Raw genomic sequence first — 13382 nt, forward strand, 5'->3', positions numbered from 1 at the left:
TCTACCGATTTTAGAAATTTCGATCCGGCCAATCAAGTAAGTACTATTAACAGTAGCTAAATAAATGTATCAAAAAAGCGCTCGTAATTGATTTGGAATTTAGGACCAATTACAGTTTGTAATTCGAATAGTATGTTTATCTTTCTACCTTTTGCACTTTCGCAAGCTACGTTTTTAATTTCCCGCTCCGTTTAATGGAAATGTAAGCTGTTTGTTACTTTCCGTTTCATTAATTAGAAGGCGGGATATTGTTTCGCTTTCCTGCATTTGTTTTCCAGTAGATACCGTTACTGAATGCTTACCAATCTCGCTTAGGTAAATTGCTGTAAGCTTTAATATTGTTTTAGCATTAATCCGTAGCTATCCGACGCGTGCCCTTTAGAATTCGTAGAGCTGACCTTTATTCCCGATGCTTACGAGACCGTTCCGCCCGACCGCTGCTACCGCCAACCTTGACCAGGAGTAAGGCCGTAATTTTGGTGGCACTGGAGTTCATCGGTCCGTCCGTTCCCCCGAATAACAGTTTTGATTCACAGTCCTGAAGCAGGTTACATGGTCGTAAAAATGAATGGATATCTTTTATGAAAGAATCTGTTTATTGTCTATAAATTATATAAAATAATTAAGGTAAGGCTTATTACAAAATGGCGAGTTCGTCGCGTATGGTTTTCTCCAAGCTAATTGATTTCCCCATTACGCACTTCTAAAATTGAAAATTATGTACCTACACAATAAATAATGAATGACTCAGTCCCTCACTAGTAGGCTTCCTTAAGAGTCGTTTCTCCATTGAAATGAGTGGTGATTCGCATGCGAGCGTTAGTAAAAGAGATGAGAAGAAAGTCATCACAAAATTGATCCACACTGATTCCAGCTAAATACAATTTAAGGAACACTGCTTTATAGAATACACAGTTAAGAATTTTACCATAAAAGAGTAACCTATAGCAGCATTCATCTGGTATTGTTCTGTCGTTGTAGTTTGTATCAGAATGTGCGAAATGTAGGCTGTATACGTTAATCTGGAGAGTACTTTGAATGTTGCACTCGATAGGAACGAATTGATTACTCCTGTTAAACAACGGAAAGCATTTTGGAAGTTATGCTTGCTACTTACCCCCATATCCGAAGTGGCAAGCATAAATGACCCATCCAACGCAAACTGCCCATGCAGATCGTTGGAGGGCATTGTTGAACGCATTTCCCAGCAAAGAAGCCCTATTGGCTACAAACACCTCATACTCCAGAAGAACACAAGTGACTAGAATGGCAATAGACGCAATCCAAAAAACTAGAACGCACATCTAAGCTGGAGCTAGATCATGCTAGGAATGGTAATTGAACTTGCCTTATTCATAACGATCCTCGACCCTTCTCTTTTAAACTCTTGGAGCAGGTAACCTAACATAAATCCCAGAAGCCATGGAGCTGCCCTGCTATAAGTGGCTAAATAGTAGTATCTCATAAATTTCTCCCTGAAAACGGCAATAATGCGCAATTAAGAATTCAGTCGAGCCTTTTTACCCAAATACTGGTTCGTGCAGCTTGAGAGTCCACGTTAACACGAAACTTGTGACGATACTGCAAAGTGTTAGAGCTCCCGTTGCGAATAGTGTTCGATTGGGCCATTTCAGTAATGGGAGAAGGAGAAGAGGTGATAGTAAGTAGAGTTGGGTATCTACGCTCAGAAACCATGTCGGGTTAATACACTGAAAATTACACAAGCTTTTATTAGAATTTTGTAGATAAATTACTTATGATAAAAGTGACTCAGTATAATAAAGAGACCCGAGGAAAGTAATGCGATAAATCGATATAAATGGCGTTGACGCACATTTCTCAGAAATTAAGTTGAATAAACCCTCAAGGATTGGATAAAATGAAGGGCAAAATTTGAGCTAACGCAATCAAGAGATATTCCTACATTAATACTATGCTAATAATTAAAACATGATTGTACCTTTGCACCCAACTTACTGTCAAACGAAAGGATTCGCCAAAGTGGTGGATGATAGACTAATACGTCAACTTACCATGTCGCTCATAGAGTCATAATTTTGGATGTATAATAAAGCTTTCCACCAATTTTTTCTACACCCAGAAACCAGTTTTTCAATCGTAGCGGGCCACAATGGACCAGATCCCATGTATTTCAATAAAAATGCATACAAAAGGATTACCACCCCCATAGCCGGCGTTAATCTTATGTATCTACGAACGTAGAATATGAAGACGTTGAATTTAGCTCCTCTTCTAGAGTATATCATGAAAACATACGACAAAGTCAGTCCGCTTATGAAGAAGAACGTATCAACTGCGTTATGGGCGCCGATGATGAACATACTCATGTTAGTGTTGAAGAACTGAAACGACAAAGGTGGAATGTCAATTAGCGATCACTTGGCTCACTTTTAAAATGAAACTCATATTACGAATCGGGAGATGAGTGTATGCTAGGCAGTAGTGTGCCATTATAATCCACATCATGCTAAGTACTCGAATGCCGTGCAAACACGAAATCTCATCTTCACTCCTGGTTGTAGTAAAAAGCTTCTTTGCGTTCGTGTAGAAGGAAAATGTATCAAGCAGCCAATGAGGGGGTGCTAAAATACACAGTCACCATTATCATAGTCATTCGCTGTATCGGCAACCTTTCCCCAAGCGCTGAACTGTCATAACGTAAGCGGTGCTCAGCACCATGCAACAGAGCCACGCTACAAGAAAAATCCTACAAGAAATTTATTGGTGTATTCCTCTACAAGGTTACCTACAAGACAATGGTAGCTGCAACATCCAACCGAGGAAAACTTTCTTTTGTTTGACATGAGCTTTCCGATATTGATATTCCACTTCTGTTATACAGGCCACTAACGTCAGTTGCTGTACATCCGCTTGGTATACAAATACCAATACTGATTTTTGAAGTATCCTGAAATGTTGGTCTACGTCAATGAATCTCTGAGTTGTACACTTACAGAAAGCGCAAATTTCCCGATGCAATATTTGCCAGCAAGCAAATGGCCTTCGTCGATGTTGATACATTCGTCGAACGACCCCAGTTCGAAAAAGTTTCCATCCAAAATACCAGACGGAATTTTTCCATGCGCATCTAACACTACAACACCGTTAAAATCTGTGACTATGCAAATTACTTACTCCTCAACGCCCATGGTTTGCCCTGCGTAAGATCGGTTATGTATTGTTTCAACTGCTGCGAGCAATTGCTAGACATAGCAAACGGTTGTAAGTCACCAAGATAAGTCGAAAAGTTATGCGATATCTGTACAAAGCCCCGAATTTCCATATTTTGGAACAGTGACAGAATTGCAAGAAAACTGATTGGCTTCATTTAGTGGCACAAGTGAGATTTCAAATGCATTCGCTTCAATGCGCTAAACTTATCGCAGAGTGCATTAATCATAACGCAAAATCAATTAATTTCTTCACACGTTATCACTGTGTATTTCCACAGTGATTCGTACCGTAAGCTTATCTTGGTTGTGTATTTGTAACTGTGTGATTTTTGATACGGTAATCATTTCTTCGCTTAATTCCATTTTTTTATCATCTTAATATGCGGTGCCTAATAAAATGCTTAATTTCCGTTGCTTCTTCCTTTACATCTCTCACTGGTATTGTGATCATATTCGCAATTTTCCATGTGGTAGTAGATTCTATTGGGAATTCTAGGACAAATTAAGACGTGGATCAAGTAGATAATTCCATGGGTCAGTAGGCTCAGTAGAATTTTTCCCATACTACGTAACCTCAGAGCCCGACTCACTACATTCTTAGGTGCTGTGGTCCAGATGGACTTCATGAGTGCAATGCAATTCTGAACAAGAGCTTTCCGCTAGTTGTCACTGTGATCACGTCACGCTACGTCGTCCTACAATTACATCCAAAGTGACGTAAAGGTGCGAAATTAATTTTTTAGGGCTGACAGTAGTGCAAATACAAAGATTGTTAAACCAAATAAAAACAACTAAGGGTGCAAAAGAAAAATTAAAGAACTTCTTGTTACACATTCTAAAATCAGACATCGTTTGCCGCAACACATCTGATCAGCTACCGGTAATTATGCTTACTTAAATGGCCGGGTTGAAATTCCAAAATTCGGTACTCCATTAGCATCCATTGTTGATTGAAATTGAAGTCAAGCGAGAGGTCTTGCAAGTTTAATTTTGCTTTTAAATTAGCATCGGCTGATAATAAACGGAACGAAAATCAAATCATATTAATTACCTCTAGTCTTCCAAATGCCGAGGGCCTTCAGATACTGCAACAATAATTAAAATACCTCTACGGGAACAATTAAAAAGCTGAATAATTAAATCGGAATCTTTGTTTCTTATCAACGGCTAAAACGGCCGTACGCATTCCAATAATTAATTCTACATTTCATTGTCCCTGCCTGGAGTATAAATAGTTGTGTACATAGAAGTTCGATTTTATCTACATACCGTGCGTTCATGAAACCCGGTAATTCAAAAAACACAATGTGACACGCTCAAAAATGAGAAATGGTGCAAAGGAAATGCACCTAGGGTGTTCAAACTGGTGACGAACCCGAAAGAAGGCAACAGACCTCCATTTTGGTATTTTAGAAGGAACTGAAACCAACAAAGGTTATACGTTCGCGCTTGTGTGGGGAGGTATATGGTTATTGAAATATTTAATGTGTATTTTCAGGTGAAAGGCTGACATACAGAAAAGCGGAAAACTTAGTAGTGGAGGCGCAGTAAATTGAAATAGGAATTCGTTAAACACAGTTTTTAAAATTCCAAAGGTTGTTGGTAAAATATTCACTCCCCTAAGAAACTCGCTACCAGGAAAGCAGGTGGTCGCTTAACCTTTTTCAAAGGTATTTTTTCGAATTTGTATTTTATTCAAGATAGGAAAATTTACACATATACCGCTTCATAGCGAACGTGCACGAAAGAACCTATGTCCACAAGAGTGCTTAGGTCCTAAATTTGTTTCATTCTTTTTAGTAGTTTAGCTTCAAACTTGAATAATTAGCCACAAAGGTAAGTAATTAAATCGTATAATTTTTTCGGCGGAACGGGAGTGCTTCGGGCGCCACCAGAAAGCTTCTCTTACTTCTGGATAAGATGGCGGTTGGCTCCAGGTAACTCGAATGGGGAACGGTGGTCCTAGGAATTCTAATGGGCAAGCAGTGGGCGGCTACTGTTGAATGCTAAACAAACTTCAAGCACACATCGGATTCAGTAGCGGTTTTTACGGGAAAGCGAGACAATATTCCACCTTATAATTACTGAAACGGAAAGTAGCAAACACTTGACCTGGCAATTAACGGAGCGGTAGCAATTACTGTGCAGAAAAAAACAAAAGCTATAGATACGGTGCGCTAAAGGCAACATATAAACGGTTTGAATGCAAGAATATTTACGGAAAAGTTCCAAATTTAGCGTACTTACGACAAGCAAAAATGGCAAACAGATCGCTTTTCGTAGTGTATTCTCTATTTATCGAACCGGCCATTTCGGGTAGGGACAACTGGAGTTCCCATCCCGTACGCTTCGATAACTTTAGAAAATGAAAACCTTTTTTAATTAATTACGCCTCCTCCTGACGTCGTAAAAATACAGGACCGGTGTCAAAATTAAAGTTTTTTAAGAGCGCACCAACGGATGTAATCCTGACTTATTCGGAAGCGATTACTGTAACTCATTCAACCAATTACGGTTAATTATTCTTATGCAAATGATCAGAGTGAAATCCCCCAATTCGGCATTTTAATGTTAATTATAATCCGCAGGTCAAACGGCGGGATCATAGATATCACCTGGTGTCTACGAAAGCTTCACGACCTTGCCTTTCGGAGTGACTTATCTTCATAACGAAGGGGCCAACGTTAAATGCTTCTTAATCCCGGGTGTTCATCTACAGAGTGATCACTAAAACTTTAACTTTAAATCATGCTAATTTGCTGTCACATTCGGTGATGTGTAAAGAAAAATATGGCGTCAATTCTCCGTCTCACTTTGACTTTACAGTACAGGTTCTTATGACCACCAACGAAACATACATAACACTGTAATAAGACATTTATCTGTTTGTCTGATGTCAAACTGGGTGGGGACACAACTGGAGCCGGGGTCTTGGTTTGGAAATTTTGTGCTTTTATTATGTGGAAAAAAATTATTTCAACAACATTCGTAACCTTTTTGTCACATATTATGTACCTTCTTCCTTACAATTACATTTTTCCTGGTAATTGCAGATTTGACATTTATCTGCTAGATTGGTGTCATACTGATAGCGGCCGCAAGGAGCAGGTCCGAGATTGGGAATACTTTTTTCCCGCGAAGATCTAAGAATTCATTTCGTTAAAAATCGTAACCTTTCTTCCACAATGGCAGGTAACAATTTTTTTGTTATGCAGATTCGAGATTTATGTTCCGGACTTTTGAACTTATTTTTCGGGGTTGCCAAAAAACATTTATTTCGTGAACTATCGTGGCCTTCTTGCGAATTATTTGGCGCCTCTGTAATAAGCTGTAACAGGAGGTCGCTTATCCGTTTTTAAAAATTTGGTTTTGAATGTATTTTGGTCAATATCGAGAAATTTCCATATGTACCGCTTCATAGCGAACGTGAACGAAGGTATGTCTGGCGATAACAAGCGATAACGTATTGCGGAAAGCGAGCGCGATTGCCACGATCACTTGTGCACTAAAAGTTTCGTTTCTATTGGTTGTTAGGGCACGCCAATCACTTCATTTGCGTTCAGAAATAAATCCCGTTTAGGGATTCTCGTGAGCGATATTCAAAAGGGAAAAAAGGGGGAGAGTTAAAAATTGATTCTAAGTTGACTTTCTCAAACAATCTCATACAATTTTAAGTACGCTGTAAACTGTAATTAGTTTTCTTTGAGTGAAAGAAACCAGCTAGTTGTTTTAATTAAAGAATCGTGCAAGTAAAATGAGATTGGTGACAAAGTGCGAGTATAAGCTTAATTTTGCATTGGCACGGTAGTTTTAGCCCAATTTGTAACAAGGCCGTTCATCTACGCGTGATATTTACGCGAAGGAACATTTTCAAGTATTAAAACTCATTGTGATAATTCTTAATACTTTTCCTCGGTAGCATCACAACGTATCAACTCTTTCATTTTATGGTAAAGGTAAGATTAAATTATAAAGCTCGTAAAAAAAGATCTATTAGCATATGAGAAACATATATCAATGTCTCCTTAGTAACCTTTTCTCGATTGCGATGAGTGGAGATTCGAATCCTAACGTCAATAAAAGAGAGGCAAAGAAGGTCATTGCATAATTGGTCCATACTATCGTCAACTGCAAAAAGAGGTCAATGTAGTAACCCACTGTGAGATGTGTAATTTATCTTACTATAAAACCGACACTAACGACCGGATTCATCTGAAAGCCTTCCATCGTTACCGCTTGAACGAAGATGTGAGTTAAGTAGAAGCTAAATGTGAGCCTTGATAAGACCTTAAATACTGTACATGATAGGAATGCGTTCACGAGACCTATTCAATTGAGTGATTTTTAGCAAGAACTCTTCGGTGTTGCTTAATACTTACGCCCATATCCAAAAGTGCAAGCGTAGATGACCCACCCAATGGCAACCGCCCAAGCAGTACGCCTCAGTGCGTTGTTCAATCCATGTTTCCATAGGAGGCCTTCTGTTGATACTAGCAAATCGTGTTCAGCGAATACGCAAGTGATTAAAACCGCTAAAGCAGTAATCCACATGGCTACAACAAACACCTAATCCTACGTTAGATTGTCCTACAGACCGCATTTGTAAACTTACTTTATTTAGTACCACCCTGCCTGTCCTTGTTTTGGTGTCGTATATTAAATAACCGAGAATGATTCCAACCAGCCATGGGGCCGCTCTAGTATACGGTGGCAAGTAAATGTACGTCATGTATACGCCACTGAAGTTGGTTAAATGAGCAAGTGACGTTTATTTTACTGTAACTCACCCGTTCTCTATTTTGATTATGTTGAAGATCCACGTTAATACAAAGCCCGCCACCATGCTGCAAGCGGCGAGGCACGCCGTTACAGCTAGGACAACATTTGGCCACTTCAATAACGGTAGCAAGAGCAGTGGTGACACCATATACAGTTGCATATCAACGCTGAGAAACCAAGTCGGTTCCATACACTAAAAAAGCTTTTTGTAAAGCACCCATGGATGACCTCATCGCATTTGACATACCACATCGTTCATAGTACCAAAGTTTTGAATGTACAACAAAACCTTCCACCAGTTCTTCTCGCACGGACCGGACAGGGTTTCAACGATGGACGGCCACAGCGGGCCTGACCCCATATACTTCAGCAAAAACATGTGAAACACCAGCATAATTCCTACCGCCGGTGTTAATCGAATGTATCTATGTGCGTAAAACACCAACAAATTTAACTTGGTGCCTTTCTTCGAGTGCTTCACGAAGACATAGGCCAACGTTAGTCCACTCAACAAAAAGAACGTATCGACCGCATTTTGTCCGCCTAAGAGTATCATACTGGAGGGAGTGTTCATGAACTGTAACAGCAAACGTGGGTTTTTTATTTTGGACCGAGTCACTACACACCTCAAGAACGAAGTTCAGGTTTCGAATCGGTAACCGTCCGAATAGTAAACCCCAGTGTCCCAGTATGATCCACATGATACTGATAACGCGGATTCCATGCAAACATGAGATCTCATCGTCGTTCTTGCTAATTGCAAACATTTTCCTTCCATTTGTAAAGAAGGAGAAGGAGATCAGGAACCAATGCCGCGACACTATGGTTGACTATGATAGCCATTGTTAATCTCAAACGGCTTACCTTTCTCGAGCTGCTGCGTTATCGCGTCGTAGATTGTTGAGAAAATTATCCAACAGAGTACCATTCCTAGGAAGGATCTGAAAGTAACATTAGTCATTGAGGTCTGGACTGGCACGCACCTACATGACAATTGCGGCACCGACGTCAATTTTGGGTTGAGATTCTTTACTTTGGCAATTGCTTTCCGAGAATGAAAACCCAGTCCCATTGTAAACACCTTCGAGTTCTCGTGCCGTGCAGGCGCCTGGTGCGCAAACGCCTAATTTTAACCCGAATGGAAGCTTACCAACGCAGTACTTTCCAATAATGGTATCTTCTGCCATCGTCTCCTCTATGCTCATGCATTCGTCGAACGATCCCAATTCGTAAAAGTTACCCTCAAGAATTCCAGAGGGATTCTTCCCCGACGCGTCGAACACTAAAACGACATTACTAGTACGAAGAAAAGAGGGGTTAGTGTAACTCACTCTTTAACGCCCACATCTTCTTGCCGGCGAGATCCTTGACATATTGATTGAGTTGCTGCAGACAGTTCTTCGACAGGTTAGCATTTTGGAATGCAAAACTTGCCACGTTGGAAGTATGATTAATTCCTCGTATGTCTTCTTCTGGTAGGAAACCCCGAGTTCCAAGAAAATATGGAAAAAGGGCGCTGACGAAGAGAGTAGTCGCCTTCATTGAAATGTGGAGTGACACTGAAGTTTAGAGGTCCGAATCTCTTAATAAAGGTAACCGGGTAATTTTTATCGATTTGATAATCGCGATTTGTTTTGAAGTGTTTTCAGGGCGTGAGAAAAATAATGACAATATTGCAACTACCTTAACAATTACGTCCATGTTCGTTAATCAGTAATTATATGTTCGTATATTTAAAGGTTCAACTTTTCGGATAAATATAGATACAGCAATGGCTTTGACCCCACTTGAGTGTGCTGCCTACTCGAGAGTGCTGGATCTAAAGTACACGCAAAGCCTTATTTACGTTAGTTTTCGGTTGGTGCTACTATTTTAATTAATTTATCACATGGAGATAAAAGTGTTTTGGCTATGACTATGCGTAGTCATTTGCCGTAGTTTATAATTTCGTTTTCTAGCTAAATTTGTTTGTGAAAAACAAATCATTGTATCTAAATGATTTAAATTATACTACATACTGCAATAATGGGGATTTACAAAAAAAACACAGGACTGATTTCTCCAACCAGAAAGGTCGAGCAAACTTACAACGAAGGAAGTTACGAATTTCAAAGACGTCTTAGCGAGCTCCGGTTTTAGGGAATCCATATTTGCAACCAACAGAATATTGTAGAAAATATTCCAGAAATCTCGCTAGACATCGAGGCGCCATCAAAGTCGTTGTAGCGCATTTCAGTTCCAACTTCGATGCGCCTGTGTTATGTTATAAATCGCCAGTGATAAACAATAATTACTGTTATAAATTAATCCATTCCTAATGATTGTCGATACTGCGTACAACTGAAGCTCAAATATGAAGAACACCCCGGGAACTGTGGACATCTCGAGAAAGCGACCGTGATTAATGCCTAATGATTAGGGAATGCAATCCCGCAGCAAAATCTCAATCCCCGTATTTGCGGGACGGTTAGATGTTAATCCCGCGGGATCCCGGTATTTGCGGGATCCCGCAAAACTTTAAATAAATTGCCAAATAAGCAATTCTGTGTGGTTAACTTCTGTATTAAAATAAATCGCTAATTATCACAATATTTAACAAAAAAGTACCTTCAACTTAGAGCTCAAAAAAACCTCACCTGTAAAGCACAAAAAGGTGAACTTCTAAAGTGCCTCAAAAATCATAGTACATTTTAACGAAAAAAGTTTAACAATTATTTAAAAAATAACTTCTCCGTTATGCGTTTCATTAACAAAGTAAACAGAGTCGTCCCCTAGGTCGACATATTCCTCAGTCCCGCTCCATTTCAAAAATTCTGCGGGATCCCGGTATTTCGGGACCTCGCGATCCCGGTATTGCATTCCCTACTAATGATAAACTGGAAAATGGAAGAGAAAAGGCCACCCTGGGAAGAGGTATCTCGATATGGTCCAGTTTTAAAGGCGGATGTGACGCAATCCTTCCGAGAAAAATGACGCGATTATTCCGAACCGTTCTGAGAACATTATAATACAATGACCGTTTACTATATAAGCAAATTGCAGCGTATTTCAGTTCAGTTCCAACTTCGATATTATAAATAGTGAGTGATAAATAATATTTACTGTTATAATTAAATTTACGTTACAAAATGCTACGATTTTAAGATTGGAAACCATAATAATAAAATCAAAAATCTAGATGCGATGTCTGAAAGTTTCCGGAAAGTTCAGTATTGGATAGAAAAGTTATTTTCCTTGTCGGAAAGTTTCTACACATAAAAAATGATATGATAAGTGAAGAGGTAGTGAGGGAGGAATGAAAGGATTTGACAGGAGGTCCGTGAAGGAATCATGTACAAAAGACTTGTGAAGTTATGTGTAAGTAGAAACGGGCCGTGTTTGAAGCGAAGACAGTGCGAAAAAGGATGAAACAGAAGGGTTAAGAAGAGAGGATTCGTAAAGGCATAAAACAAGCCTGTTTTGAGGAAGGCGTTTGGTGAACGAATGTGGAAATAACGTGGGTGAAGTGGACATCTAGCCTTGTTACATAATTCACTAACTTGGCCTCTTGGAAATTGAGATAATGTGTCTCAAACGAGAATAACAATTTTTTTTAATATTATCCTAGCCACAAACATAAGCTATCGATTTCAGAAAACAACATGTAAGAAACTCCCTCTATGTTATCGTGTTAACAGAAAAACAGAAAATATTTAATCAGGAATCCTTTCGGCCAAAAGGCAAAAGGCAACAGATTCATTTTCATTTTGGAAGATTGCTTTGTGAAAGGCCCATATTTTTCCGGTACATATTTAGGAGCACACGCACTCAATGGATCAAAGCTCGGGGTGACAACTAATCAGTATAACGTTAAAATGGGACGATAAAGGGTATGAAAACATAAACAAGAGACAAGTACCTGTGGTACTTATTATTATTTGTAATGAAAAACCTTCACGATGATTGTAGGTTCAGTGGAAGAACAGAAAATTGATGCATGTTAACAAAGCTTATTTATTATTATTTAGTAGCAACTGAATTTTATTTCGTGAACTAAAAACCTTTAAAACCCCAAAAAAGGCAATGATGTTAATTTAACCCCCATCAAAAGGGCCCATCATAAGTTCAGTAATAATGTTCTCTTCTGCACTCAACATTAAATGTACTAAAAATTTAGTAGGACGAAAAAGGACAAAGGTCCCAAATCGGACGTAACAGTTTCAAGCTGCAAGAGAGTAAGTACAGTGGTCATCCGTAATACAAGTAGATTCATTTTTTACATAAACTCACATCAAACACTTAAACGATGACGAGGTCTACCACTTCAATTCGTCCCTAAATGAATTCGTTATCTTCCAACATAGAAAAAGTTCAAGTATATCAATTGACATTTAGCCATTTAAGTATTTTTTAATTACTTCCCATCCATTATCACTGTCATAGAGAATGCAATAATTCAATTTTAAACGCAACCAAAAGCGGAAGCGTTGTGTGCAATAATAGTACTCGAGCCTGCAATACTGGTACCTTGATCCTCGGTCCAAAAGAAACTCGTCTCTGAGGCCGATCCCATAAAAAATTTTTACCAGATCCTCTCAGATAATTCGGTCAAAGGAAAATTAACGCTGAAGTAAAACCGTGCGCGAAATTACTTTCAGGGAGCGAATATCCCGTGAAGCTTCCACTCAAGATGCGAAATTACCTAGGAGATTGATTTCTTTTTTTCCGATCCGCAGCCTCTAAAAAATCTGAGATAGATTTCTAATTGCCTTTTCAGTAAAATAAAAAACGTTCAATGCATTCAGTGATGCCCCCCTCCATCCAAGGTTTTTTGAGTACATAATACGTACTATTTTTATTCCATTATCTCCTTACGAATTCTAACAAACACTTATTAGGTTTGAAAGTGGGCAAAAAAATAGATTGTTATTTGTTTCTATCGCGAAGTAAACGAGGCACTTAAGCCAAGGATTATATCAAATAATTAAAATCCTTGGAAATATTCACCGCAGAGTGGTTCATTCATAACATATTGCATTTCAGATTTCCAAGTTTTAAATGTGAATTATCTTTTGACGCGTTTATTAGGTACTTTTCATTAGTAAAATAATGTCATTTTGTTCTTTTTCCTATTAATTTAGTTTCGTAGATTCCAAAACGTCTCGTATTTTGTCGATTGCACCTCTGAATCAAAAGTGCACTGTTTCCACCCTTCAAAAATTCCATGTAAATTTCCCCTTTTGTGTGCGATCATCTTTTCAACATTTGCAATTTGTATAGCTACTCCATTTTGTATTTTCTAATTTCTGACACCAAATTTTAAGTTGTCCCAAATTCATTGACGAAGATAGGCATCACACACAAGATACCTTTTAACCATAAGTCTCTGAACTGTGTCGTAAATGTTTGATTTTAGTCGAAGGGAAGTTA

General features: G+C 38.8%; 2 protein-coding genes across 3 annotated transcripts; both read right to left on the minus strand.

Moving 5' to 3' along the window:
• Positions 1-582: 582 nt before the first annotated feature.
• LOC116169730 (O-acyltransferase like protein-like) lies at positions 583-3417 on the minus strand. 2 transcript variants are annotated; one of them, XM_031485884.1, is made up of 12 exons: positions 3157-3417; positions 2976-3115; positions 2772-2929; positions 2652-2728; positions 2410-2603; positions 2034-2363; positions 1525-1709; positions 1349-1475; positions 1118-1304; positions 929-1071; positions 760-874; positions 583-703 (listed from the first exon to the last, which is right to left on the minus strand). In XM_031485884.1, the coding sequence occupies exons 1-12, from the start codon at positions 3347-3349 to the stop codon at positions 678-680; spliced, it is 1875 nt and encodes a 624-aa protein (XP_031341744.1). In that variant the 5' UTR covers positions 3350-3417; the 3' UTR covers positions 583-677. The 2 variants fall into 2 exon arrangements, with proteins under 2 accessions (XP_031341744.1, XP_031341745.1); XM_031485885.1 differs by having other exon boundaries at positions 632-724.
• A 3752-nt stretch (positions 3418-7169) lies between these two features.
• Positions 7170-9515, minus strand: LOC116167966 (nose resistant to fluoxetine protein 6-like). The gene is made up of 10 exons (XM_031483592.1): positions 9305-9515; positions 8961-9255; positions 8838-8914; positions 8600-8793; positions 8221-8550; positions 7982-8166; positions 7807-7933; positions 7574-7760; positions 7377-7519; positions 7170-7322 (listed from the first exon to the last, which is right to left on the minus strand). Exons 1-10 carry the CDS (start codon positions 9513-9515, stop codon positions 7209-7211), a joined length of 1863 nt encoding a protein of 620 aa, XP_031339452.1. The 3' UTR covers positions 7170-7208.
• Between the last annotated feature and the right edge of the window lie 3867 nt (positions 9516-13382).

Source organism: Photinus pyralis, unplaced genomic scaffold (assembly GCF_008802855.1).
Source record: "Photinus pyralis isolate 1611_PpyrPB1 unplaced genomic scaffold, Ppyr1.3 Ppyr1.4_LG4, whole genome shotgun sequence".
Taxonomy (NCBI): Eukaryota; Metazoa; Arthropoda; class Insecta; order Coleoptera; family Lampyridae; genus Photinus; species Photinus pyralis.

Bases quoted from the DNA above. Each gene is read 5' to 3' on its own strand.
- LOC116169730 (XM_031485884.1), bottom strand. From the start codon at position 3,349: ATGAAGCCAATCAGTTTTCTTGCAATTCTGTCACTGTTCCAAAATATG. The intron at 2,604-2,651 runs GTTGCCGATACA...TGTGTATTTTAG, and splicing joins AGTTCAGCGCTTGGGGAAAG to CACCCCCTCATTGGCTGCTT. The intron at 2,364-2,409 runs GTGAGCCAAGTG...TTGTCGTTTCAG, and splicing joins ATATGAGTTTCATTTTAAAA to TTCTTCAACACTAACATGAG.
- LOC116167966 (XM_031483592.1), bottom strand. From the start codon at position 9,515: ATGAAGGCGACTACTCTCTTCGTCAGCGCCCTTTTTCCATATTTTCTT. The intron at 8,551-8,599 runs GTGTGTAGTGAC...TTGCTGTTACAG, and splicing joins ACCTGAACTTCGTTCTTGAG to TTCATGAACACTCCCTCCAG. The intron at 7,520-7,573 runs GTAAGTATTAAG...TCAATTGAATAG, and splicing joins TTGCACTTTTGGATATGGGC to GTCTCGTGAACGCATTCCTA.